This window comes from Osmerus mordax, chromosome 10 (assembly GCF_038355195.1).
Source record: "Osmerus mordax isolate fOsmMor3 chromosome 10, fOsmMor3.pri, whole genome shotgun sequence".
Classification (NCBI taxonomy): Eukaryota; Metazoa; Chordata; class Actinopteri; order Osmeriformes; family Osmeridae; genus Osmerus; species Osmerus mordax.
In genome coordinates, this window is record NC_090059.1 from 15220196 (window position 1) to 15245833 (window position 25638).

At 46.1% G+C, this 25638-nt stretch overlaps 1 protein-coding gene across 3 annotated transcripts; it reads right to left on the reverse strand.

Moving 5' to 3' along the window:
• Positions 1-239: 239 nt before the first annotated feature.
• Positions 240-23837, reverse strand: etv4 (ETS variant transcription factor 4). 3 transcript variants are annotated; one of them, XM_067244419.1, is made up of 12 exons: positions 23696-23837; positions 22966-23056; positions 22713-22760; positions 17559-17612; positions 7184-7310; positions 6606-6824; positions 5978-6351; positions 3519-3587; positions 2779-2826; positions 1995-2167; positions 872-973; positions 240-752 (listed from the first exon to the last, which is right to left on the reverse strand). In XM_067244419.1, exons 1-12 carry the CDS (start codon positions 23750-23752, stop codon positions 525-527), a joined length of 1590 nt encoding a protein of 529 aa, XP_067100520.1. In that variant the 5' UTR covers positions 23753-23837; the 3' UTR covers positions 240-524. The 3 variants fall into 3 exon arrangements, with proteins under 3 accessions (XP_067100520.1, XP_067100519.1, XP_067100521.1); XM_067244418.1 differs by having other exon boundaries at positions 7184-7313; XM_067244420.1 differs by lacking the exon at positions 23696-23837 and adding an exon at positions 23157-23203 and having other exon boundaries at positions 7184-7313.
• Positions 23838-25638: the final 1801 nt, after the last annotated feature.

The window sequence follows — 25638 nt, forward strand, 5'->3', positions numbered from 1 at the left end:
AACCGCAGCGCACTCCCTGACTGTCCAGATCCCCTCTCCTAACTGTCTTTCCAGGTACCCAACTGTCCCACCAGGAAAGGCTCAAACAAGTTAAAAAATAAATTGACCTTTTATCAGTTTTATTTATAAGTTTTAAAAAAACAGTCTACAAATTTGAGAACATTTCTTTCTGCTTGTGTCCATTCTCAAGACACCACACACAGTTTGCCCACTGACAGAAAAAGCCTGGACTCAGGGTAGTAGTAATATTGGGTCTTTATTAAGCAATCTCTTTAACCACAGTCGCGTGTATGGATTGAATAGGCCTCAGAAGTGAGAGGAATGCAGCTCTTAAAAACTCAAAAATCCCTAAAGAGATTAATTTAAACAAAACAAAAAAAAAACACCATAGCCTTATATACAAGTGGATGGGGCGGGCATGTGCAAGAGGTGCAGGGGGGGCCACAGGGGAATGGCAAGGTATGATGGGATATGACATGAGGGGGGGGGGCCTCGGAGGGGGGGAGGAGGGGTGAATGGTGGCATTAGTACATGTAGCCTTTGGAATAGGACTGGGGTCCCATGTTGGGCGGGGCTTGTTCGGGGGGGTAGGACACCCCCTCGTCCAGGTGGGACAGGGGCACGGTGTCCTCCTCGTTGACGTAGCGCTCAAACTCCGCCTTCAGGCTGGGCCGCTGATTGTCAGGGAAGGCCAAGGAGATGAGGGCCTCAGGCTCGCACACAAACTTGTAAACATAGCGCTCCCCTGCCACCTGGAAACACACACAGCGAGGAGGGCATTCAGAGATTATCTTTACCCATCACTCTATAGCACAGTACAGAATGTGGATCTGAACATTGAATGATGTTTTCTTATAGCTTCATTCTGTACCTTCTGCATAATTCCCTTCTCGTAGTAATAGCGCAGAGAGCGACTGAGCTTGTCGTAGTTCATGGCTGGACGGTTCTTCTGCATTCCCCACAGTCTGGCCACCTGGGAGAAGAGGAGCACATTCACGTCAAGGAGAAGAAGCTGCAGTTCTGGATGTAACCACTAGGGGTCCTCAGTGACAAGTCAACGCGGTGCTCCTTGAGTCAGTGGCCTCGATGTGCCAGGATCAGGGCGAGTCCTCGCATGTGGATTCACTTCCTTTTTATGTAACCCATAACCACTTGAATGTAACCAGCAAAGTCCCACTATGTACGCAGTGAAATAAGAGTCGTGGCTAGTTGTCACAGTCCAGTCCATGGAAAAAAAACATCACGACCCCTGCTTGAACTCTGCCAACTGACTTGACAACTAATATCAGCATAGGAAGAAAAAAAAGAAGTGTTCTGCATTTGTAACAAGCAGAAATGGGATGTGTGAATGCAGACTAACTGTTGACCAACATCCAGGTCATGATGATGGCTGTCAGAAAGTGGGAGGAGAAGAATGCAGACTAGCAGGCTTCTATCTCGGGGGTTAGGGGTTAGCTGTGTCCCAGAACTGGACCCGTGTGTTTGATCTTTGAGAGCTCTCTCTCGGCCTTAATTGCTCTTGTAAAACTCTTCCAGCATGAATTTTTAATGTACAGTAAAAAGATAATGGAAAAAGTGTATCTCTTAAGAAAACAAGATCTTTCAATCTATAGTTGTCTTCTTGTCCGAACTAATCTTTCTAGACTTTGATACTGGTAGAATTAAATTTCTGAAATAAATAAAAATATACGAAATGGTGTTTGCGTGAGAATGTATTTGGGGATGAAGAACTTGCCCTCCATTTTGTGTGAATCTACTGTTTCGTGTGGTAAATAATGCATGGAAGCTAATGGGCTGTTTGGACCAGCGTGTAGACCCACAGGGACCACCGGTGAGGTGAGAGGAGCAACCTCAAACTGAGGTCTCACTGCTACCAAAAGATAGAGCTTCAAACAAACCCTCCAGACTCTAATTTACTACGAGGCCATTCCCAAAGGATGAGACACACAGTACCGGATTTGATATTCTCTTCAACACAGTTGGACGAGACATACCTCCTCTGGTTCGATGAGCTTGAACTCCATGCCGCGGCCGGTCCAGGCGATGAAGTGGGCGTTGCCCGGGTCGTCCAGCAGAGCCACGAGGAACTGCCAGAGCTGCAGAGAGCCACGGCGCTGGTAGGGGGTGCCCTCACGAAACACACTACCCCCCTCCTGCTTCACCTCGCCTGGGAGCAGACAGAGAGGGTCTGGTGGTTAGTCTGAGACTGCATGAGGACAACCAGCAATAATGCTGCGGAGCTTGTTTACTGATTGCCAGAGCTGAACAGGGAACAGCACGTTCAGTCACATTTGAACAGCCTGTGGGCTTCACCGGTTCAACCAGGGCAGGAACCCTCGGGTTCTCCACTCATCATTCTTGGTTGACATCAATCACCTCACTGCGACTGACTTGAAGTGGCTCACCATGACACAGGAGCCTTGTCCTGATCCCTGCTCGCGGAGAAACCAAACCCACTAACCAGGCTCCTAACCGTGGTTGTCAGTTACACACAGACTCTCTAACCGTTACTGTGTAGTGACACTATCTGATACGTTTGGCACACAGAGTGCTGATACTGATACAAGATTATTGGCTGCGATAGGGATTTGATCCCAAACGCCATGCCATGTGACTCTATGGGTTCTGTTTCCCTCTCTATAGAAACTGACAACCCGAGTGGCCTCATCCATAACCATCTGTTCTCTCTGACACCCAGCAAAGTGGATTGTGCTGTGTGAGGTTTCCAGCTCAAGCTGATTGGAGATTAGTGGATTGGACGAGGGGTGCAAGGCTCACCTTCGAATTTCTCTGGGACAACTCTGGAGTCGTTTTCAAACAGATAACCTGTGAACAAAAAACCCAATCTAGGTTATTATCGGTTCAAGTGATCAAGCTCTTCAAAGTTCATTTGTTCAGGGATCCTGCCAAACCTTGAGCAACAGCTTCACAAAATAATATGCACACTTTTCATATTGGTGTGCACTTATTCCTACTTCACCAAGATTATTTAGGGCATTTGAGAATGCTTTAGGTACTTCATACACATTGAAAGCTATAACAGTAGTTTAGCTCCAACTTTCTGTAGTGTTGAAAATGAGAAAAGCCTCGGTTCTCACAGAATTACCAGTCTGCATTTTGAGTGTAGATGTTGCTGAACAACTAGAATGACCCAAAATGGTGTGATAAACAATGGGTGCCTAGGAAGCTTGTTTTTCTATTCGTTAGGAAAAACACACTTCTTTTTCCAGAAGTAATATTTATCTAGGGATTCTTGAGGCAGGGGTGAGGCTAGTACCTCTGCCAATGGAAACACACCGTCGGTTAGCCAATGGAAATACGTAGCTCCTGGACTGGTTAGCCAATGACCGCAAAGGCCCAGCCAGTACTGGCCTCATTTAGATTAAGCATGGGAGAGGGAGATTGGGAACATCCAGATCCACACTTCCCATCTGCACTGCTGGTACTATTAACCCCAGAACTCTCACACTCAGAACCTGTTCTGTATAGAACTCGTCAAATAAAGAATTGGAGTTTACCTTCGTTGCTGTGCTGAGGGGTGGGGAAGCTCTCATTGTGATGGAACATGGAGGGACACCCAGGTACATCTACAATGAAACATAACAGGGAGCAACAGGTAAATGTAAAGTGTTTCGTACAATGATGCGGTTTCAATCCTAAAACATCTCCAACTCCAGGGCTGTATCCATGGGGACAGACTAGAGAGCCTATCATGTGCACATTTTGGCGGTATCACCTCTAGGGCTGCAAGGGCAGAAAACTGCTTCATCCTAATATCACTTGTCTGCCGAGGTATTTTTAGGCCATGAGCAAGCAACTCCTGTACAGCAGCAGGACGCTTGAGCGAGGTAGAGAAAGATCCAGAAAAACTTCCATCTGAACTCGGCCCATTCAAACAGCCCTATCACTGAGACTCACTCACCCAGGCTGAAAATAGATGGGCTCTTTAGATTTCTACCAGCACTCAATCAAACAAATACAGAACCAGGTTGTAAATATGATAAATACTAAATACCCCCCCACCCCCCTCGATCTTTAGATGCTTTGCTCTATTTTGGTTGCGATCTGCTTGTCTGGTGTGTGTGCCTGTACGAGTGTGTGCCTGTACATGTGTACGCTGTATATTAATGTTCACGTTCATGGTCTACGCTAGCAGGAGAGAGGTTGAGGTGGGTGGAAGGTGCATCTCCCCTCCCCTCGCCCATGACTCACTCCTGGGGAATGCAGCTGCAGTGCTGTGGCCCTGATAAGATGTCACTGGGGAAAATCTAACCCTCCATTCCGGGGCCAGCACTCTATCACACTGTAAATAATCGGGCTGCCAGAGAGCGCGGGCTGCCTCTGGGGAGAGGAGGGCAGACAGACTCGGAGCGAGACAGCCAGGGTAAACCGAGCACCGAGCTGTTGGGCCATTTTCTGCCTTTCATAGCTCACAAAGCCCGTGATTAGGGTTAGGAAATGGCAATTTGAACGTGTAAAAACGAGACAGAACCCAGCGATGGCACACCAACGGTGGCCGACAGTAATGTCAGGGGCACAGCACCAGAGAGCTGGGCTTCTGGTGCTGGTGTTAGTGAGCACAGGGCGTGTTAGTGAGCAGGGGGCACATCTTGTAGCAGGGGCAGTACGAGGTCTGTCTGGGCTGCCCCCCTCGGCCCCTGCCCCCCTCGGCCCCTGCCCCCCTCGGCCCCTGCCCCCCTCGGCCCCTGCCCCCCTCGGCCCCTGCCCCGGCTCCTCCCTAGCAGCAGGGCATCCCCCACACAACCGCCCTTTTGTTGTTGCCTCTTTCCTCCAAGGCTGTCAGATTTCCTAACGCACAAAGATCAACTTTGTCACCGCTATCCGGCTCTATCAAAGCTATACAGCAGTAAAGAAACAAACCCTCCCCCCCCTCCCAAAAAAAAATATAAGCACGAAGAAAGTGGAAGGAATTTAGGTCGCCGTTCTGTGTGTTGTTGTAAAGAACTGTGCTGGTTTCAGCGCTGGAAGGCTGTCTTTGTACCCGTCTTGTTTCCCGCCATGCCCTCGGGACCTGTGAGAACCACAACAAAGAGCAGCTCTTCTCCCAGCGGACTGCTGTATCGCTAACAGTGCATAACACACAGGTAAATGAGGACATAGCATGTGGAGGATTGTATTCCAAACCCCTTGGGTTTCATCCCACCACAGCTAGCAGGGGGAGAGAGGCCCTGGGGCTAGGCTAGCTGCTAGCTGGCTAGGCTAGCTGGCTAGGCTAGCTGCAGCTGCTTGGTGTGGTGGGAGGGCTGGGGCTCTTAGCTGTAGCACAAGGCCCCTGGTCTGGCTACTCTACCCCCCCCGCCCCACCTCTGCCTCCTGTCCTCCCATCCTCTCCTACCACCCCCAAACCCCCCCCCACCCTAGCCAGTGAGAGGTTCAGGTTACTGTGGCCACGCTCATTTTTCCATTATGAGTTCATCTGCCTGCAGAAAAGGAAGCCGCCGCTGCAACCGGACACCCCCCAGAGCTCCGCTGGGGACTCTAGTCTTTCCAGTGCCCTCCATTTTCTCAATGAAATTCCTCTGCTCCCACTCTCACACGGAGACGTGCGGAGGGAGGGAGGGACCAGGGAGGAGGGGAGGAGTGTGGCGGAGAGAGGGAAAAAAACTGTCAGGCCCTTTTTCTTTGGCAAAGTGTCAAGGAGTTGAAAGGAGGACTTTAGAAGGAGGGGGAGGAAGGGCAAAGTCTAGAAGATACTGTATAGAAGTGTTTTTGGACATTTTGTTCTAAGGTTAGTTCGACACACAGCGGACGTTTTTCGTCTTGAGATTTTACTGTAGGTTCAGTGTCGAGCTACACAACAACAAACGCCCACAGTTTGCCAGTGCCTTCGAATATGACCTTAGCTAGAAGATCTATCATCAGGAAGGTCTCTCTCTCTCTAACAGTGGGGCTAGGATGTGGACAGGCCTACAGAGGCCTGGTCACAGTGGGCCTACAGGCTGTTCTCTCTGCTCACCTGGCTCATAGGTGTAGTCGGTTGGCTCCTGCTTGACCATCATGTGAGCAGGGGGGAACCTGTGTGGATGAGGGTGGGGGTGGGGGTGAGGGTGAGGGTGAGGCCCGTGCCCAGGTCCCGGCCCCGCCATGTGGGCTGCTCGCTCGTACAGCGGGTCCAGGTACTCCTGCTTGAAGCTCTGCTGGAGGTAGGGGAGACAGGGGTCCGAGTGCTGCCGATGGTACCCCCCGCCACCACCCCCACCAGGGCCTCCTCCCCCGCCGCCCCCCGCTCCCCCGGCCCCTCCGGCCGGGGCGGAGGGCATCCGCTGGTAGGCCTGCCCCTGGGGGGGGAACTGGGGGCACATGTCTCCTGAGGGGGCCTGGTACCTGGAACTGGGAGACAGAGAGATGGGGAGAGGACGGATTGTTAGACGAGACAGTGTTGTCGTATTTCAGGTTGGGTGTATCGAGCCACGTCCCATCGTTGATAACGCAAGAGTATATGTGAATCAAATTGTTCAACATGTTCAAGTATTAACATGTTTGCTTGCGCAGTGTGTGTCCGTACAGGTGTAACGTGTCCGTACAGGTGTAACGTGTGTGTACAGGTGTAACACGGGTGTGTATTTGCGGTGTAACTGTGTTACCTTGGGTTCATGGGGTAGTTGTGGCTGGGCAGAGGCTGCGAGGCAGCAGGAGAGTTAATGTAACCTGGGTCAGGACCAGGACCAGGGCCAGGGCCGGGGCCGGGCCCGGGCCCAGGGCGCACTCCCACCGCAGGCTTGGGGGAGTAATGCTGCAGGGGGGACATGGGCGTTCCTGGGCACGAGCTCTTCGGTCCAGCAGCCCTCTTCTGGTCGTAGGCACTGGAACACAAACCCACAACGCAGTCGAACACGCTTCCAACGGGACGTTTGTGCTAGCCCTGAACGTCAGTCCAACAAGCTCCTAACATGAATCATATAAGGGCCTAACATGTGTTACACAAGTCCACATAGGCTGGGGCCAGAGGTGGACGGGAGTCCTGTGTTCAATGAGGGTTGTGGTCAATAACCAGCGGTCGGGTGCTGCCCTGACTTATAGATGAGAATTGACCTGAATTGACCAGAGTGGACTTTTTACAACCCTCGAACGACCTAGAAAACAATCCCTGTGCGTTCGGTACATTAGAGTCCTGTTCTGTTGTCCAGGCTGGACCAGCTGGACGTGAGACGGAGGATCTTACCTGGCGTAAAGGCACTGTTCTCCATTGGGGTAGGTGAAGGTCTGCTTGTGACTACAGGACTGGCTGGGGTCGGAGCCTGGGCTCTGAGGTTCCTTCTTGATGGTGACAGGAGGGCTGTGGAATGCCACTGCTGAAGACACCAGACAGAGGAACAGGTTGGCACACAAACAGCATGGCTTCTCACCGCCCTCATCCCTCCCTCCCCTTTCTGTCATCGTGATTAAAGGCAAAGCAAACCCTCGTGTCCACACAGGAATCTCCAATACATACCAACCTGCTTAAGTGACTCTCAATACAACAACAAAAAAAAACAAAGAACGCAGACAGATCTAAATACACACACCCCCGGAGACACGCACGATCACATTCCTGTTGTCAGTGGGAAGGCCTGCGCGTCCTCGCCCACTGGTCGTCAGTGTTCCAGACACAACAGCAATCATAATGTCCTGACTCAAACTTAACCCAAATCTAAACAACTGCACTGGCCATGAGGCTGTCTTCAAATTGATGAACGCCAATGGACAGGATTAAATACAGTGTGCGAGACAGATTCTTTCATATTTGTCCGGGTGTGATTCGCTTGAGTCGGGTCCTTGCATTTTTCTTCTAATGAGTCACAAGGGCCGATAAGAATATTTTCAGAGCTTCACAGACATCACTTTCATTCACAATAACCATCCAGATTTGTTTATTGGATCGTCCTTCTGAGCCTTTTCCCAAATCCTCCTTTTCTCTCTAAATAAGAAACCGACTGTCTATCAAACTCCTCTCCTGGAGGGGACCTTGGCCCCGAAGGCCACAAAAAAACCACCCTAAAGCAGAGCTTCAAACTGGGCCGAGGATGTGTTTATTATGTGAGGGGAGGTTTGCACCCAGTGTACAGTACAGGATGTTTTTCTGGGCCTGAGAGGTAAACAGCAGCAGCTGTTCACTTCCAGCTGGGGAGGCCTGTGTTTATGCCTGTGTGTGTGTGTGTGTGTGTGTGTGCGTGTGTGTGTTTATGCGTGTGTGTGTGTGTGTGGAGCTGACGGAACAGCCCCAGCCGAAATCCAAGCCCAGGTAATTACATATTGTATCCCATTCACAAAAAGGGAGGGGCAAAAGATGCATCGACTGACTGTATAAGGACAAAAGTCCCGCTGAGAGAGCGCGACAGAATAAAAGAAAAGATGTAGAAAGCTGAGGGAGGTACAAAGTCCCAGATACAGAAATAAGTTGTTGATCCAATCAGCGGCCAAAAGAAAACAGATTAAAGTGGAGACAGAAAGAGACCTGATATCCTGACTCTGTTGTTTTGGTCTTTTCTCACTTGGGCAGGTGAGGAAGTGTTGGCTTCCCGAGGATCAGCAGGATTACCCAGATTTCCCCAGAAGTACTCAATGAGATTCCATCCCGCTAAACCTCTCTAGCGGCAACACGCAGGGTGGCGTGCCCGGCCCCGTGGGAGTGCTGCGGGTTTGTCTCACGTCCCAGCGCCACGCTCACTCGCTGATCTGGGCGACGGTCACAAACGGCAAACTTTTGATCCATGGTGTGTGTGTGTGTGTGTGTGTGTGAGAGTGTGTGTGTGTGTGTGTGTGTGTGTGTGTGAGTGTGTGAGTATGTGTGAGTGTGAGTGAGTGAGTGAGTGAGTGTGTGTGTGTGTGTGTGTGTGTGAGTGTGTGTGAGAGTGTGTGTGAGAGTGTGTGTGAGTGTGAGTGTGTTCACAGGGCCGCTCACAATGAGGCCAAGAGGAGCCGCTAATGCGACTGGCAGACATATCGTCTTTGATGCGGCCCCAGCCTCGGTGCATGTTTGGTTGTCAAACACAGGCCCGCTGGTACTGAACCAGGTCCAGCGCTGGGCCCTGTCGCTCGGGAAGGAAACACCATGCTGAATGGCCAGGGTGGTGGTGGTGTGTCACAGAATCTACCATATTAATTACCCCGGTAAATTAGCGCGGGACATCTCCGAGCGAGCGTGAGGAGTGCTGTTGCTTGGCAGGCTCTTACAATTAGCAGGAATTGGTTGATGTCCTGGTTAACAAATCCCAAAGTGAATCAACTAATTAATCTAAGGGCATCCTAAACCGAGGATGAAAAGAGCTGTGGAAAATGAGACCACGTGCTTCAGATTGTGTGGAAGATATGGACAGGGTCTGATTTGTCTCTGGGTGGAAATGCCAAAATAGCAAAGAAAAGGTTAAGGTAAAAGTGATTCATGGCAGATCAGATTTACCCCGACAAAATACATAAAATATGCCTGTATCAAGGTAATTGTAGAAGAAAATGTAGATTTTTTTTAAAGAATTTGCAATGAAGGGAAAAAATGGCCTGTTAAAGGTATCTTTTATCTTGTCAGTTCACAAAGCAGTTAACACAGTAGCGTCAGTATTATACAATATATAGAGTTCTCTCTTCTGGGTTTTATTTGGGGCAATTTAACTCCAGTTCTCAGGCTCTGGTTTCATCCTTTACAAACGTGTTCAAGGTTACATTACCTTTTCTCAAAGGTCCTCATATTTCATGAGTTCAACTCTGCGTCGAGGGGGAGAAACGCAGCCTGGTGAACTTAAAACATGGAACACGAGGATGAAGTGTTTAGATGTGCCGGGACAGAATGGGTCCACAAGAGGTACACGGTGGAACAAGGAGTAGTGAATTCTGATATACCGCCGGATGAGGGGTCCTCTCTTCAAGTCTGATTCCAACAGCTGGCTGCCAGAATCCCGGGAGGATTTCGAAACACATCCGAATTTGACGTCCGTCACAGGGGATTATTTCCTACTTCAATTTGTATACATTGGGCTCCACTTGTGTGACTTTGCATTTTCTTTGGAGTCTCCCATTCACGAGCATTCTTAGCGCCGTCTATGGGGATGACCCAGTGAAGGGACGGGGTGTGGAGGGGACTTTACATATGTAAATGGTGGGGGCTCTGCAGTGGTGGGGGAGGACACGGGGTGAAAGGTGATGGTCATGGTTGAGTGCTTTAGGAAGTCGAGGGATAATTAAGGGGGGAGGGGATGGAGGAGGGGGGTGGGGTGGGGGGCTATTCAGCCACTCTCCACCACAAACAAATCCTCCACACCCAGGGATGCCATCTCCCCCCCCCCCCTACTCTCCACCACTCCAGCCCGGCTCCACCTCAATCCACCAAACCCTTTCCCCCACCCCCCCACCCCCAGCCCGGCCACACAGCAGGCTCATCAGCTGGGGCGTGTGGGGTAGCACTGGGGAGTCCCCAGGAGACACCAGAGACCCCGCGGGACGCTGGTCTGAGGATGAAGCACCAGGGCCCGTGGACCGAGGAGCACAGCCACACAGGCATGCTGCTACGTATCAAAGGGAATCCACAAAAACAGGATCTCCAATCAAAACAAGAAGATGAAAAGATAGAGGATCAAGGAGGGGTAGGGATCTAGCAGGGGGGGGGGGGGGGGGGGGCTGTCTCAACGGCCGTTTTGTTTTTGGGGCTAATTGGAAATTACAAAGCTGTATCAAACATAGGTAGATTAAAAACAACGATCAAAGGACTATTCCCCCATTCCAAAAGGGAAAACCCAATAGTGAGGGTCTTCCACTAATTTAGACTGAGAATCTCCTACCATTAAAAGCCCTCCAGTAGGAGACAGAGGGGAACTGGAGCGTGGCTCTGGAGAGCTTTACATCGGGTGTTTATCCCTGGGTTGGCCAAGTCCGTCTCTGGAAGTTTTCAGCACGACAGCTTTTGTACCTGGCAGCTTCAGAGACACTCATCCTAATTGTGGTGAACTAAACCACAGCCAGAACGTCAAGCAGAGTGAATCATTCTAAAAGCAGAGAGCAGGTACACGTACAGTGGAATCAACACATATTACATTGACCTTCACGTCAACTTTCCACAGGTATTCCACCTTCTCTGTGTTCTATAAACTGCAGTCCTTAGAGGGGGTTCTGTAAAGTCAGAGAGATATACACCTGCTCCCCACTGGCCCATTGATCCCAGAGGGGACCGATCAATATCAAACAACCAGGATGCCAATTATGTCACAATGGCTTTAAAGGTTAAAAAGGAAAGGATTGATTCTCAGGGTTCCCTGACAATGTTTCTGTCTCTGCTGGGTGGCTTGTAAAGGGAGCAGAAATGAGCACAAGGGCACTGGCAATGGTACCAAGTATGGGCCGATCACATGCCGAGAAGCTTGTAATTATATACTGCTACACTGACTGTACACTACCAAAATAAAAATAAATAATAAAATGTATTCCAAAATATTCTTTAACTTCATAACAACTTCCCATCTATTGGAGTAGTCACAAAGTTACATTTTATCCTTATCGAAATGAGCATATTCCATGTGGATACATAGAACAGCAATCCCGGCGTTTGAAGTGAGGTCAAACCACACACGGTTGAACACAAGGCTAACAGTGCGCTCAGTGGAAAATCCAGCGGGAGAGCAAGAAGATCACGGTTCAGTGTATTCCAGACCATTTAGACTGGAGAGACAATCCAGTCATTCCACTGCTGGATGGAAACATGTGCTGGACATGTGTGCCTCTCAGGTCAGAGCACAATCAGAGAGAGAGAGACGCACAGAGAGAGAGAGAGAGAGAGAGAGAGAGAGAGAGAGAGAGAGAGAGAGAGAGAGAGACGCACAGAGAGAGAGAGAGACAGAGAGCGTAAGAGTCAAAGAGAGAGAGGAACTGATTGATAGAGAGAGAGAGAGAGAGAGAGAGAGACAGAGTGAGAGGAGGGGGGGGGGGGGCAGGGAGTGAGAGACAGGGACCAACATCTTACAACTCTGGATCTCATAGAGCTTATGAGCCCCAGAGTGGCCTTAGTATCTCCTCACAAACACCGTTTCGCTTCGTCCATTAGTGTCTCCTGTATATCTGATTTACCACCCCTGCTTTCATCTGATAATGGCTTGTGACTAGGCTTCCTTGAATATTTAAAGCATTGTTGTCAGGTACCTGCCAAACGAGCCTAACAAGATGGATGGAAGGCAGCACGGTATCAACCAGGCTTCCTGCGACATGCAGCTTTGTGAGAGCGCCAGCATGGCCTTTTACTAAGGCTAGGAACACTAATGATTTAAGTACAAAGGTACATGACCACAGTCATACAGAGCGCAGAGGTTCTGCTGATTTGGTGTGTGTTCCGTGTTTGTGATGCTGAGGAGGATGTGGGCTGGAGGGACAGTCATGTCACACACTGACGTCAGCAGATTTCACTTCTCTCTTTCTTCCTCACTTGATTCAGAAAATCGTGTGATACCGACTGTGAATAAAGTGCCAAAATAAGGTTTTAATGTTTAATTCCTCGAAAATCCACAGGTTCAAACTTTGCAAATTGTCCCCCAAAAATATGTTGTAATAGAAGTTAATGAACGCAAATGGTATGGAGTGTGTGTGTGTGAGATGGTCTGAGGTCAAGTCAGGGAGGAGTGGATAGAGGATTTAGCTAAATCAGCTCTTTAACCAGAGCTTTGCCCCACTGGCCTTGAATCTTCTCAGTGAATGAACCATGTATCAGCTCTGACAACCAGGAGCTTCAGGTTTGAAGATGGAAGCTGCTTTTCACGTCACTAATACATGGAGATGAATAATGAATTACAGCAAAGTAAAGCACACACAACTACACTCGATGTTGAGTCAGTAAAATCACACCTCAAACAACACTGGAGCGTTTTCATCTAGTTTTCTGCCTTTAATATTTGGATCCATCAAAATCTATCCTCTGTCCTCGTCTCCCCAGTGAATTGCAGTGGATTTGATAAATGTCCATTGAACATCTATAAATCTTTGTCCCTCACTGCCATTTAGTGGGCACAATACAATCCAGGCCCTGTCCCAGGACGCAGCCAGCGAGCAGGACGTTCCATCGCAGATAGGGGGGTGAAGGGGTTGTAATTAATCTGACTCAATATTGACTCCTCACTCTCCATCTCTCAGGCCTCAATATAGCTGTCCCCTCTTAATGTTTAATGTACCTATCGATTTCCCCCCACTGTTACTGAAATGATATAATGAGCTCCCACTGGCTGAGCTGATATCTCCCCGGTGTGGAAGTGAGAGAGGGGGAGGGAAGGGAAGGGGGAAGGGACAGGGACGGATCTGTCTTATCGGAGACAGAGATAACAGGGGCAACATTGAGTTTCCATCACGTTCCCAGAACGGCCCGGACACCTTCCTCTTAATTATCGGAGCACACGCCATGTCCAGTATCGCACGCCCCATCTTTCTCTTCTTCGCTCCCTCTCTCGTTCACTCCCTCCCTCCTCTCCCTCCCTCCTCTCCCTCCCTCCTCTCCCTCCTCTCCCTTCCTCCCACCCTTCCTTGATTGTGATCTACATCATGATGCCCAGAGTCACTGTTTGACCCCCTCATCCACTCCATTCGCCCCTCATCCTGATTTATCCACCCTTTATCTTCATCTATCCATCTTTCTCCCTTGTTCCATCTCATCCTCCCTTTCTCCTGGGGTCTTTAGTGGATCGATAACGACCATACACCTCCTCGCCCTCCACACATGCTCTGTCCTGTGTCAGCAAGTTACTACTAGCACTGTCGTCTTACCACCTACTTAAGCTTAAAGTCCTGTTTGTTTTGTCTGAGTGTGTTTATGTGTGTGCGTGTGTAACCTACTGCAATCCAACTGTAACTAACACGTTTAAGATGAGTAATTCGACGGGTGGCAGCTAGACCAAAAAACAATAATTTTTGTTTTGGCTTACAAGTGGTTAACGCCAATTGCATTTCATGACAACATGTGTTTGTTGACCCACTCCTCGTGCCTGGTGCCTGACGTCGAACGTCCTTTATTTTTAGGGGCCTACGTGCATCTGTTCCTCCTAGTCCTGCGCTCGCTTTTGAAAGAAAGAACGTTCCAGCTGCAGAAAACGTCAAAAGCACAGCCGTTGCTCTAACCCCCTCCCCACCACCACCACCACCCCCACACCCCATCTACACACACACACACACACACACACACACATCCCCCGTGTCCTGTAATAAAACACACTGCCGTCCATTCAGAGAGCCATGCTGACACTGGACTGGATCTGACTGGCTCAAACCTCTCGTCTCTCGACAACACCACTGGTCTGAACCAACACTGACAGGCCCTGGGTTTACTTCCCTCCGGAAGCTGTTTCATCACCGCACATGTGAGGGGTTTGGAGAGCCAGTACATTGTAATGGTAGAAACAATTGTAAAACACTCAATTTAATTACATGTTGTATATATTTAAACATATACAAATCCATAATTTGTATATGACAGGAATGCGAATTCCCTTTTTATTCTCGTTTTAAGTAATGCTGTAGAATAACAGGCCCCTATGTTGTGAATGGAGATTCCCTCCCTGTACTCAATGTGCTGCCTCAGCCAGTCTCTCACAACCAGCCCATTCATAAAACTACGCTGAAGTGTGTGTGTGTGTGTGTGTGTGTGTATAGGTGAATGCATGTGTGCTAGCTAGTGTTTTTTTTTTCCGTCTTTACACACACAGATGGACATGGACACAGACACACACACACAAGCAGGGAGAAGGAATGATCTTCCCTTGGGGAATGGTATCCAGGCAGATCTGCCAGTCACCTGGATGTTGCTGTAGACTTGTTGCATAGCAGCTGTATTTTGGAAAGTTCAGAAGACTGCACATTTCTTTTGAGGGGAAAGAGAGGAAGAGAAAGGAAAAGAGAGGGAGGGGTTCACTAATTCCTTACTCCTTTACTATGAGACTACGAGGTCTGATTGGGCCAACTCTGAGGGAGTTTACAACACAGAAAAACCAGCACAAACATGAAGTAAATCCATGACTGGACAGAACACTTCTCAGAAGACAGATGAACACATTTCAACACAGTCAAGCTGTTGTGAGTTCAGACCTCACTATATTCTAGCCCTATTGCTCAGTCTCTCTCTCTCTTTCCTTCTTATTTTTTACTCAAATAGACTGGAATCACATTTATTGCCACAACTTCCTATATAATTACTACAAGGCACAAAACTAAACAATTGACCCACACAGCTCAAAATGGGGTGGATTAGCTCACATCTTGGAACACTCAATGTGTAGAGCAAAGACAGAGAGGGCGAGAGAGAGAGGAAGAGAGAGAGAGAGAGAGAGTGTGACAGAGAGTAAGACAGAATGGGGGGAGGGCAGATTTAAGATTGGGCTTAGTTTGTTCAGAGACAGGAAGAGGGAGGGGTCACAGTATCCACTTAAAGGAGAGGGGTGACAGTACTGTAGTGCTTTTTATGAATGAAGGCTAACAGTGGTGGAGAGGAGGGGGATGGGGTGGAGGGAGGCACACTTCCTCCTACGCAGAGAAGAACATTTATGAATGGGTCGCGTCTCTCGAGTTTCTCCGAGTGTAAACATACTTAGAGAAAGGAGACGCAGCTCCACATGCATTTTAAGTTCCAACCTTCGTATTATTCAGCCGTTTAACCCTGGCAAACTGGGTCCGCGTGTCCATTTCCAAGTAAAAACAAAGCAAACAGCATTCATGTGCGGCGAAACGTTGACTGACACTTTACTGACACGTCTCACTGCAGGCGGAAAGAAGACAATAGAATTTGTCTGACAGTCTCATTTCAGATCAGATTACCCCACAAACGAGCCGTCAACCCTGCAAACCTCAAATACACCCCACTGCTTTCTGTCTGTCACGAGCTGAAAGACCACTTCTGGTGCCTTCAGTCCATCATACGTGCAGGGGCCGTCATAACTTGAACTATCATTATGTACTACATAGGCCGGAATTATTTATAGCTCAATTACCCCTCAGAAACCCACAGTGGGTCGGGGGGGGGGGGGGGGGTGGGGGTAAAGACGTGGAGGTTGTGTGTTTACATAACCTTCCCTTGGTGGAAGTGTGCAGGAAGACTCGGCTTGTTAGCTGTTACCAGGGGTGAAGGGCAGAGATGAGATACACATACCAGATGTGCAGGTATTGCACAATCGCCCGTCCCCCCACCTCCTCAATTTGGCATTCCAGCGAAACCTGGCAATCTGTTTTCACCGTTTGTCCCCTCTATTCTCTTCCTCTCTCTCCCTAAATATACTTTCCACAGTCTTCCACGCCCAGTACAGGTAAGATCCCGAGTCACAAAACAAGCCATGTTTGATTTGCTGTGGCGCCTTTTCAATACCGTCTCTGTTATTTTTGTCACATTGGATTAGGCACTTTGTTTGCCATCTTAAAGGACTGTGTTCTTGAGTTTCAAAAACATCTGACTCACCTGTTTGAGGAGCTATGTTATGAGGTAGAAGGACGGCCTTCAACAGAATACTCCCATACTTGGTATGGGAAAATACATGCCATTTATTTACTCCCTGGAGACGTCAATAGCTTCCCTGCAGAGCAAACCGCAAACATGCAGATGAATATGTTTATGGCGCCCCGTCAACTTGCGTTTCCCATCAAGTCATGGTGAATAGAGATGCCGGGGCCAAGCACTGTCCATTGACTGAGAGCAGCAGGGGCACTGTCTGTCAACCTGCGAGTGGCTCTACTACGCCTAAGTGAGCTGCCTGTCAAACTTAAGCCCCGATGACCCTGTGGATCACAATGGGGTCAACCACGAGGAGAACGCCGCCTGTCGATTGGCTGGGCACGGCAGGGGTTAAGTAGACATGACCTCTGGGTGCCCCGGGGTTCATCTCCACTTCCTCCTCCCTCATTGTTGCCACACAGACAGGAACAATACGTTTCAGAGGACATGTGTCACAGGGGCACCACAGTTGTGACTGGGAACTGGATGCATGCCAGAGTGTTTACACACAAATCGGTGGGGGTAGGATTAGAATAACTTTTTGCTGATTGGATTATGTTTGAATTATTTCAAGAGATGTTCAGGGGACATTTTAAAAACGTGAGCCATGGTTTGAATGGGTTAAAATAGAGCACCAAGGGCTGTGTTTGCTAAGTGCGCAGCCCGTCCACATGTTCTATTGTATCAACACACAACAAAAAAGGGAAACCCATTCAAATAGCAAAAATACAGTTGAGCTGCAGAGGAATTTGCTTTTCTATTTTACACCTCCGATATAGACAAAGGGGCATCTTTGTACATAGCCTCTGAATGATCTGCTACTACTGGTTTCCTGGGTTCTCCCCATTCAGCATTTCAAAGCCATGCAAATGGACACTGGAGTAGAATAGTGTCATCCAAATTCACTCATAATGAGCTAGGTCATGTTGCTCAAGTGTCAGTCACTGATGCCAATGTCTCGAAGGAAATTACTGCAACATTGACGCATGCACAACCGTTCTTCAAGCAGTTTCACAACCCAACTCTTAACCCAAACTCTAATTCCTTTAAAAAAAAAATTCTACCGTGTTTCTCTCACACACAAACAAAATATGTTAACGGAAGTTGTTGAAAGTTCTTTACTCACAGTTTTCAGAATGGAAATCGGGAACAAACTGCTCGTCACTGTCAGGAACTTGAGCTGAAATCAGAAAGGAAAAACAGAAGTGAAAACCCCAAAAGTTATTTTACAAATAAAAACGTAAGTAAAAAAGTAAACAGAAGGTAAGACGGAGAGTATATGTCGGTATCTCTCTTACTGTACCAAATCATGAAAATCAGTCAATGAGTAGAGTATAACCAAAATGAACCTGCTAGCTAGCATGGGTTTTCTGTCATTAAAGGCCTATTGTGCACATCCATTATATTAGGCTTAGTCATAGAGTTGGCGCTCGTCAGCCATGGTGCTAGCTAGCCATAGCTTCTCAGCGCCACGGCTTTTGTGAGGAACCACTAGCCAAACTCTCTCCTTGATCATGAAAATGTAGTTACTTCCTCGCTTCAGTCCAGCCAGGCGACCTTCACCTCCCAACTTCTCATAGTACCAGCACTTTTCCAAGAGCTACAGATCAATAGCCCATAGTCAAAGTGAATGACGATGTTAGGCTCCTTCACAGTAAGTCGTAAACCGCTAGCTTGGTTTTATGAAGCATGTAGCATTTCCATGTAGTGATCCACATCTAGCGTTCAACACATATGAATACTGCGGTTACCTTGGAACTAAAGCGTCGGTAACAATAGCTGTACCGGTTGCAGTTGGTCACAGATAGGCATTGTGTATGACTGAAATGTGTCCATTTACATCAAATACGTTTCGTTGGCTGTGAAGTCTTGTTTAGGCCTTTAAGTGTGATGACCGATGGTATGTTCTGACACATTACAATGGGAAGCCAAGGTGATTTAAGGCCTTAAGAGGTGCACTTACAGTGGAGACAGGGTTACTGTCACTCACACAGACTATCTATTGAACTAATCCAATGACGGATCGATACAGAAACAAACGCCGCCTCTCCTTCCTCCATAAGAGGGATCCCGTGTCAGATATTCAGTTGAAATCTCTCTCAATCCAAACCTTTATTTTTTCATCATTGTTTACAAAGATCCAGAGATATCTTTAGACTTCACTGACGTGAGTTGTGGACATGTTGGTAAGATAGAAGCATGTCAGACACTTTCATTTTGTTTACTTGCTTGTGTATTTTTCCATTCCCGACAAGACTAAACAAGCCTATCCAAACAAGGAAGCAAGTCAGTTATGTAGGACGACATAATGCTTGCGTCTGTCCTCTGAACTCCCCTGCGCCCAGCTAACAGGACATTCTGAAAGAACCTTATTTGAAAAAATATTCTAGATTTGTCAAAGTAGAAGTGGAAGAACACTGTGGTAGAAAAGACAAAAAGGGCAACTGGGAAATTCAGTATAAGTTACGTTAGCATGACTTAAATCTCAGTCCAAGGTCATTTTATTGAGAATGTATTTATTTTTGTATTGAATATTATCTGATTCGGAACCATAAACTCTTATTTTTGTTCTGAGGTCAAAGAATTTGTATCGGTTACAACATATGCTGATACACAATACCGTGTTTGAGAGATCACTACATATTCCCTGATTACAATACATGTCAGTAAGAAACAATATACTGTAAGATTACAGTAAACACTCATCTAAAATGTAGACAAATCAATATATTAATGTATTTACAGTTCACTGTGATATAAAGTTACCTGCTATATAAACTTACGAATGGCAGTATTTGTTGTAGGGTATCTAAATTCTTATGAATGGTTTGAGAATGGAATGGAACAAGCTTTCGCTGAATTGTTTTGATTGTACCAACCATACCCATACAAGTGGAGAAGAACACTATTATATTATTACATTAGCTGAGATTTTCATATCAAAATCCCTTTACAATATCAATTACCCTACGTTGGAGACTGAACCATATAAACAGGTTTATTTTGCCAAGGGTTGAAAAGTTCAGTTTCACCCACTGAACCATGAGCACACTGGCATGTGATTCTCTGTCTGTGGCTTAACCCTTGTGTTATCTTCGGGTCATTCTGACCCATCAGTCATTGTGACCCACCGTCGTATTGCGACAACTTTACCGCATACAAAAACAAAGTTAAGCATTTTCTTTTAACCGTTGGGCTGTCTCAGACCCCCCACATTGCGAATGTTAAAATATAATTATTTTTATTTGTTTTTGTATTGGGTAAAATTGGGTAAACACAACGATGGTTCGTTATGAACCTTTGGGTCATGTGACCCGAAGGCAGCACGAGGGGGCCTAACCTAAACCTAGTCTCCACAGTGAAAGCCAGCAACCTTTCAAGCTGGCCCAGGTCCAGCTCTGAAGGTTCCTAGGTTCTAGAGTTTCCATTGCTTGTGCCTTGTACTAACGTAATGGTAAAAGCAAAATCTTAGGGAAAAGTTGATGGCTATCATTAAATATCATGAACCCAATCATCTGGCTGTGATAGCCAACAATAACAAAATGGCATCACATGATGGATACCCAGCTAGTTATGGCATTTAGACTATGGTGTTAGGCCTACATTTACATGAATAAGTAAAAAATATAAACAGAGGGATGAAGAAAAGCGTTCCCCTGGAAGGAGTTACCCCTTATAACATAAATGTAGAGTTTTCTCTAGTAAACATGGACAACTCCACAGACCCCGTAGTCAGATTGTGTGCCAGGAGCTAGTGACATCACCACAAAACACTCGACTTAGCAGGGCATTCAACCTCGATGGTCTTCTCTCACTTCATCCAACAGCCACCAGACCATAAAACGCAGCACGGAAACCAAAAACGGAGAGAAAAAGAGGAAATAAGAAATTCAAATCCACTTTCGCGTACTTTCGTGCCGGCTTCCTGTGTGGAGGAAACCGGATGATGCCGTTTTGGAGCCTGCTCAGATAAATGACATTGATTTCTTATATAATGTTGCGTCCTGTTGCTATACGGTAATATTATTATCCCCTTTTAACTTTACAGTCTTTAGCCCTGAGGAAAAGACTAAAGCTGTTTTATGAGAAAGAACAGATGCCAATATTTAGTCCACCAGATCAAACAATAAATCATTTCCACTAGTTTCAACATGTCTAAAATGGAATACGCTGGATCCAGCTCAGTAAAGACAGAAAAAAGCATTAAGGATGTCTGAGCGTCAGTGTGACTGGCCCACAGACAAGAGCACAACCCCTGTGCTTAGGCAGACGGAGAGTGTGTGTGTGTCTGCGTGTGCTTGTGTATCCGATTTGCTTCCAGGAACACCTCGTCAAGGGCTTTGAGATGCAAGTCAGCACAAGAAGGAAAGTGCGTTTATACGAGCTCAGACGCATGTTTGCCTTTTTTCTTCCAGGCACCTTGAATGACTTTTTTTTTCTTCTCAATGGTAGATCCTGGGCGGAGCCAGGGGGCTCTCACTCATATAAACGTAAAGACCAGTGACAAGACGTGACAAGCTCCTGAACTCAAGCCATAGAGAACTTTTCCTGTCCTCTCTTCCTCTCTCTTCCGTTCTCTGTTAACTCCCTGCAGCTACCCGTTTTTTTACAATGCGGGTGAATCCCTTGCAACCACAATCAGTCATGATAAGGTCTTTAATTAATGCAACAGGAAAGGAGAGGTTTCAGCAGAAAAGCTAAAGACAAGCCACTGTTTCATCTGAAATAACTCACTGGAAAATCAACTTTGAACTTAGCAGTTTATTTGCTCTATGACACACCAACTGTCTTCTACCTAATTTGCTAATGCAGCACACTGCCTAAGATATATTTTTTTACACCTTATCTTTAAGATTGTCTGAAAACAAATAAATGCCTATCAAAGACTTTGAAGTGGGCCTCACTGTTGCTGTTTTATTGGCTTTGGCTTTTGTTTAGCCATGGTGTGAACTTGTAAGGTTAGACACAGCATGAGAATAGGTAAGGAGCACATGGTATAGGTAGCATTGTTTTCTGGCTATCATAAATGCTATCTAGACCTGTTTAAACAACAAGCTCAGCTCCAACTCAAACAAGTCAACTTCCATTTTACTATATTAGTTTGTTTTTGATAATACACAACTTCCTTGAGGATCTGGTTATGGATTTGTTCTTGAATGACTCACTGCCAATAAAACGGATGTCGCTTTAAACATCGACTATGAGAACTGAAGATTAGCAGTGTCTATGTCTGGTTGAAATGTGAAATCAATCCACTTCTACCACAACAGATAACCATACTGTGTGTCAATGGTTCTTTGACAGCAAAAATAAAATAAAAAATGTGATTCCATTAGATTCAACTTTTAAGTTTTGTCAAGATTTTGTTCCATGAATTAGAAAGTTAATGTTTCTCACTGTGTTTTATACTACATTTAAGTGGTCGACTAATTCATAATAGAAAGTTTACATTTTGTGAATAAAATCTTTTCATCCTCCCAGTTCTAGGCTACAAGTTTAACAAACATTGACAAGCACCATCATGACTGATACCTTGTTGTTGTCTCACTCTGACATAACTAGTCCATCGAAGCGCACATCAACACTGTACTCCTAAACTCTACAAGCTGACAATTGCTTCTGGGTTCATTTCATCGCTATGTGCTCTGAGTGGCACAAACCTAACGTTGTGTTTGTTTGCTTTGGCTGTGCTTACTGGCATGCCGTCGACATGCAACCATGGCCAAAATAGGACATGTTTTTAGCTAATAATGTCCCGTCTGTGTTCACTGTCGACATCGTTAACGACCATGTGTGTTGCATCAGTGTGCACTACTCCCCACACATCTTTTTACTGCTAACTCGACTCCCTAAACGGTGAAGGTCTTCATACTCTGAGTGCCTCTGTGCTCCACCCAGTCCATACACTGGAACATGCTCTTGACAAAACCTGGCAGCTGATGCATTGGCAAACAGGATAAGCCAAATGAATCAGTATGGTCGAGGCCAATTGCATTTCTTCGATTTTTTACCACTCAGTATGATACAAGAATATCCGACCTAGGCAAACACATATGTTCTCACTCGTAGATACTTAGTAAACCATTCAAGTGTCACATCTAAGTATGCATCACAACTATACTGCCTGAAGCAAAACTTAAATTTACTTATGTTGATTAAATCAAAGACCAAGGCTGGTCCTTTAATGTTGCTATTGTGCGTTTTAACATTGAAACATATGTGTTGTGAAGCCAACAGCGTCTTTCTAATAGACATATTAAATTGATGCTTTCAGTCTCACCTTCTGTGAGCCAGGTCTCCTGGAGTTGGCTTAAATCCTGAAAGAGGTCTGGAAAAAATGAGAAAATGTCATGAATACAAGAGTGGTTACATCCATGACATAAAATTGCCTGTGGTTAAATATGTAGGTTACCTCAAGTTTGGACGGTGTGATTTTCTTAGCAATTAAAAAGTTTTGAATCTGCTGTTGGAATGGACTTATTTGTCTAAATCAATGTCATGTAAAGGGACTTGAGGTAAAGTTTCTACTTCACCTTCAGATTCCTGAGGGGGCAATTCCGTGTCCATGTATTTCCTTTTTGCCGCCATCAACAGTCTATTTAGGGGCCCATTTCCTTGCGACTTCTACAAAACATCAGAAATATTGCACAGGTTGGAACAAACAACCTTTCAACACAAAACACATTCAGACACTTTCAGTAGGCTATATGACTTAATCACTTACAGTCTAGTATTACTACAATGCAATTGATTGTTGAAAAGGTTGTATTGTATCTCTATTAATAGGTAATATTATCCTTAGTCTCCTTAAGTGTTTTTTTTTTTAATCATACCTCAATTTAGGTAAATTATTAAAAACCACTTTGGAAAAATGACAAAGTGAGTGCACACATTAGGCTACACACAACACAACAACGCAGCTTCTTTCCCTGAAGAGCAAGCGGCACTGTTGAAAAACAGAGCGCTTCTATTTGCACCCTCCAATTGTAGTTACCATTTGGTCATACTGTCATCGTGTTCGACCAACGTGTTGTCTACTGGCTTAAAGAGTTGATAAACGCTGTATAATATAAACTTTAAAATACTTTAGTTAGCGTCACATTGCGTGAGACTCTTTAAGTAGTTGTGGATCTAACTGAAAATACTTCTCATCGCGCACACAGAACAAAATTCATGCAAGCGCGATCGAAAGAGAAAGCCCGGTAGCCAAGCCATAAAAGAGTGCAAAGCATTTTAAAATAACGTAGCTTTATCCATACGTACATTTGCTAAAGTGTAAGGCACTTGCTGGTCCAGATATCCATCCATCTTATAATCCATCCGTTAACCGTTTGTGGTCATTTAGGCTGAGTTGAATGAAATCCACGCAGCCTGCAGGGAGAGAGGGGAGAGGGACAAGGCAAGGGTAGCGATAGTTGTGAATGGGGCTGCGAGAAAGCTGCATACATAATGAGCTCCATTCACAAAAAATGCAGAAGGGAAGCGATGGCGAGCTATTACCCCGCAGGCTTCTGCCACCTCTACCACTGCATACAGCCTTCAGAAATAGCCTACTACACTTTTTTGTAACCTATATTGTTCCTGTCCCTCTAAACACATGCACTTTTCTTTCGCTTAAAGTAGGCTAAAGTTTTATCGATGGTTTGAAAATGTTTGAAGTAGACTTTGCTTTTTCATAGTCAAAAGTCGAAGTACTTTTTAAAATAAATTAGGCTACAGTAGGCCAACATATTAGTAAGTGAATTCATTTTTTTTAAACTAAAGTCAAAACATGATGAAATAGACTAACTGAAAAAACTTTATTAACCTCAACGCTCCAAGAGGAAGTGTGGAGACGATGAAAAGAAACAGATGTTTCGTCTCAATTGTCAGAGGGACTGCGACAAAATAACTGTTAAGCCTATCTTGTATGGCATGTTATGAGTAATTTTAAGAAAAGTTAAATATGTCCAAACATCATGTGCAAAGACGTATGATATCACTGAATTAAGACGATATCCGTATTTTACCAGACTTGCTGTGTTATTTCGAAAAAGCAGGATTGGCTCTCTTGCTCTCTGCCACAAGCTCGGCCAGAGAAGTTTGTGATTGGTGGATTTCCTCTTTCAAGAGCTCGAATTTCTGCCTTTGTCCTAATGAATGACCTGTCTTATGACTGAAATCTCGGTTTCGCCTTTCAACCAATCAGGTGCGAGACTGTCTGGGTCCCTAGCAACCGTGGGTGGGGTTTGAAAAGAAGCCCCAATAAGAGCTTGAGTCTCTGTGAGCTTTATTCTAGATTTCCAGTTGTTTTTCATTCACAAAAAGGGAGACTGAGAGAGGTGGGGGTGGGGGTGGTAGAAAAAACATCCATTCATAAAAACCTGCCCTAGCATGAATGTCCAGACTTGTTTTCCTTCTCCAGACCAGACATACTCAAAGAAGTGTGTTTACTTTATTACCTTTCCCCTCTTTTAGCAATGGCTGACGACATGTTTCATGTGATTTCTAACTAGGGAGGTTTGCTACTTTGCTTGATGACGGAAATCGTGGTAAAACAACCGAGAAAATACACATTCAAAACACTTTAAATGTTTATCAATCACATCCAGGTATTATCTCCCACACTTAGGGAATACCCTCTACTTCAGCCTCTGAGTTCATGTGACAAATACTTTTTTGGGGCTTTTATTCCAGCCAAAGGAAAACTGGATCACTTTCTCCAATCTCCCCCTCACACGTTCAACGTGTTTTCGCAACGTGTTGATAAGGTATGATTTTGCCACTAGACATCCGGGTGTGTGTTTACCAAGGCATCTAGGGCGTATCCCTTCCTTTAAGTACCAGCTGCTTCACAACAACTCTTTTGGGACTTGAATACAAACACAATCTCTCTCTGCATGATTGCAGAATTTTCATTAAAAGAGCACAATGGTCATTTTTTGTGTTATCACCAAAATCAATAAGCAATTGTGTTAGAAAAAAGCATTCACCAGATAAAGACACAGATTCTGAAATGGACTCAAGTGTGGCAGCACTGTCTGTGGCACTTCCTGCAGCTAAGGCAGGCTTTTAAGCTCTTAATCAAATTGGGGTTGCACAATATTCAACGTGGATCTATGGTGCTTCATCTCAAACACATACAACAGCACCCATCTTCAACTGTCTTAGTTTGAGAGCTGTGTCAGCATACTACAGAGAACTTAGCGAGAGAGAGAAAGCGAGAG

Excerpts from the sequence above, each read along its gene's own strand:
- etv4 (XM_067244418.1), bottom strand. The coding sequence starts at position 23,752 with ATGGATTATAAGATGGATGGATATCTGGACCAGCAAGTGCCTTACACT. Across the intron at positions 22,761-22,965 it reads GCCCCCTCAGGAATCTGAAG|ACCTCTTTCAGGATTTAAGC; the intron begins GTGAAGTAGAAA and ends CATTTTTTCCAG. Across the intron at positions 7,314-17,558 it reads CGATTTCCATTCTGAAAACT|CAGTGGCATTCCACAGCCCT; the intron begins GTGAGTAAAGAA and ends TGGTGTCTTCAG.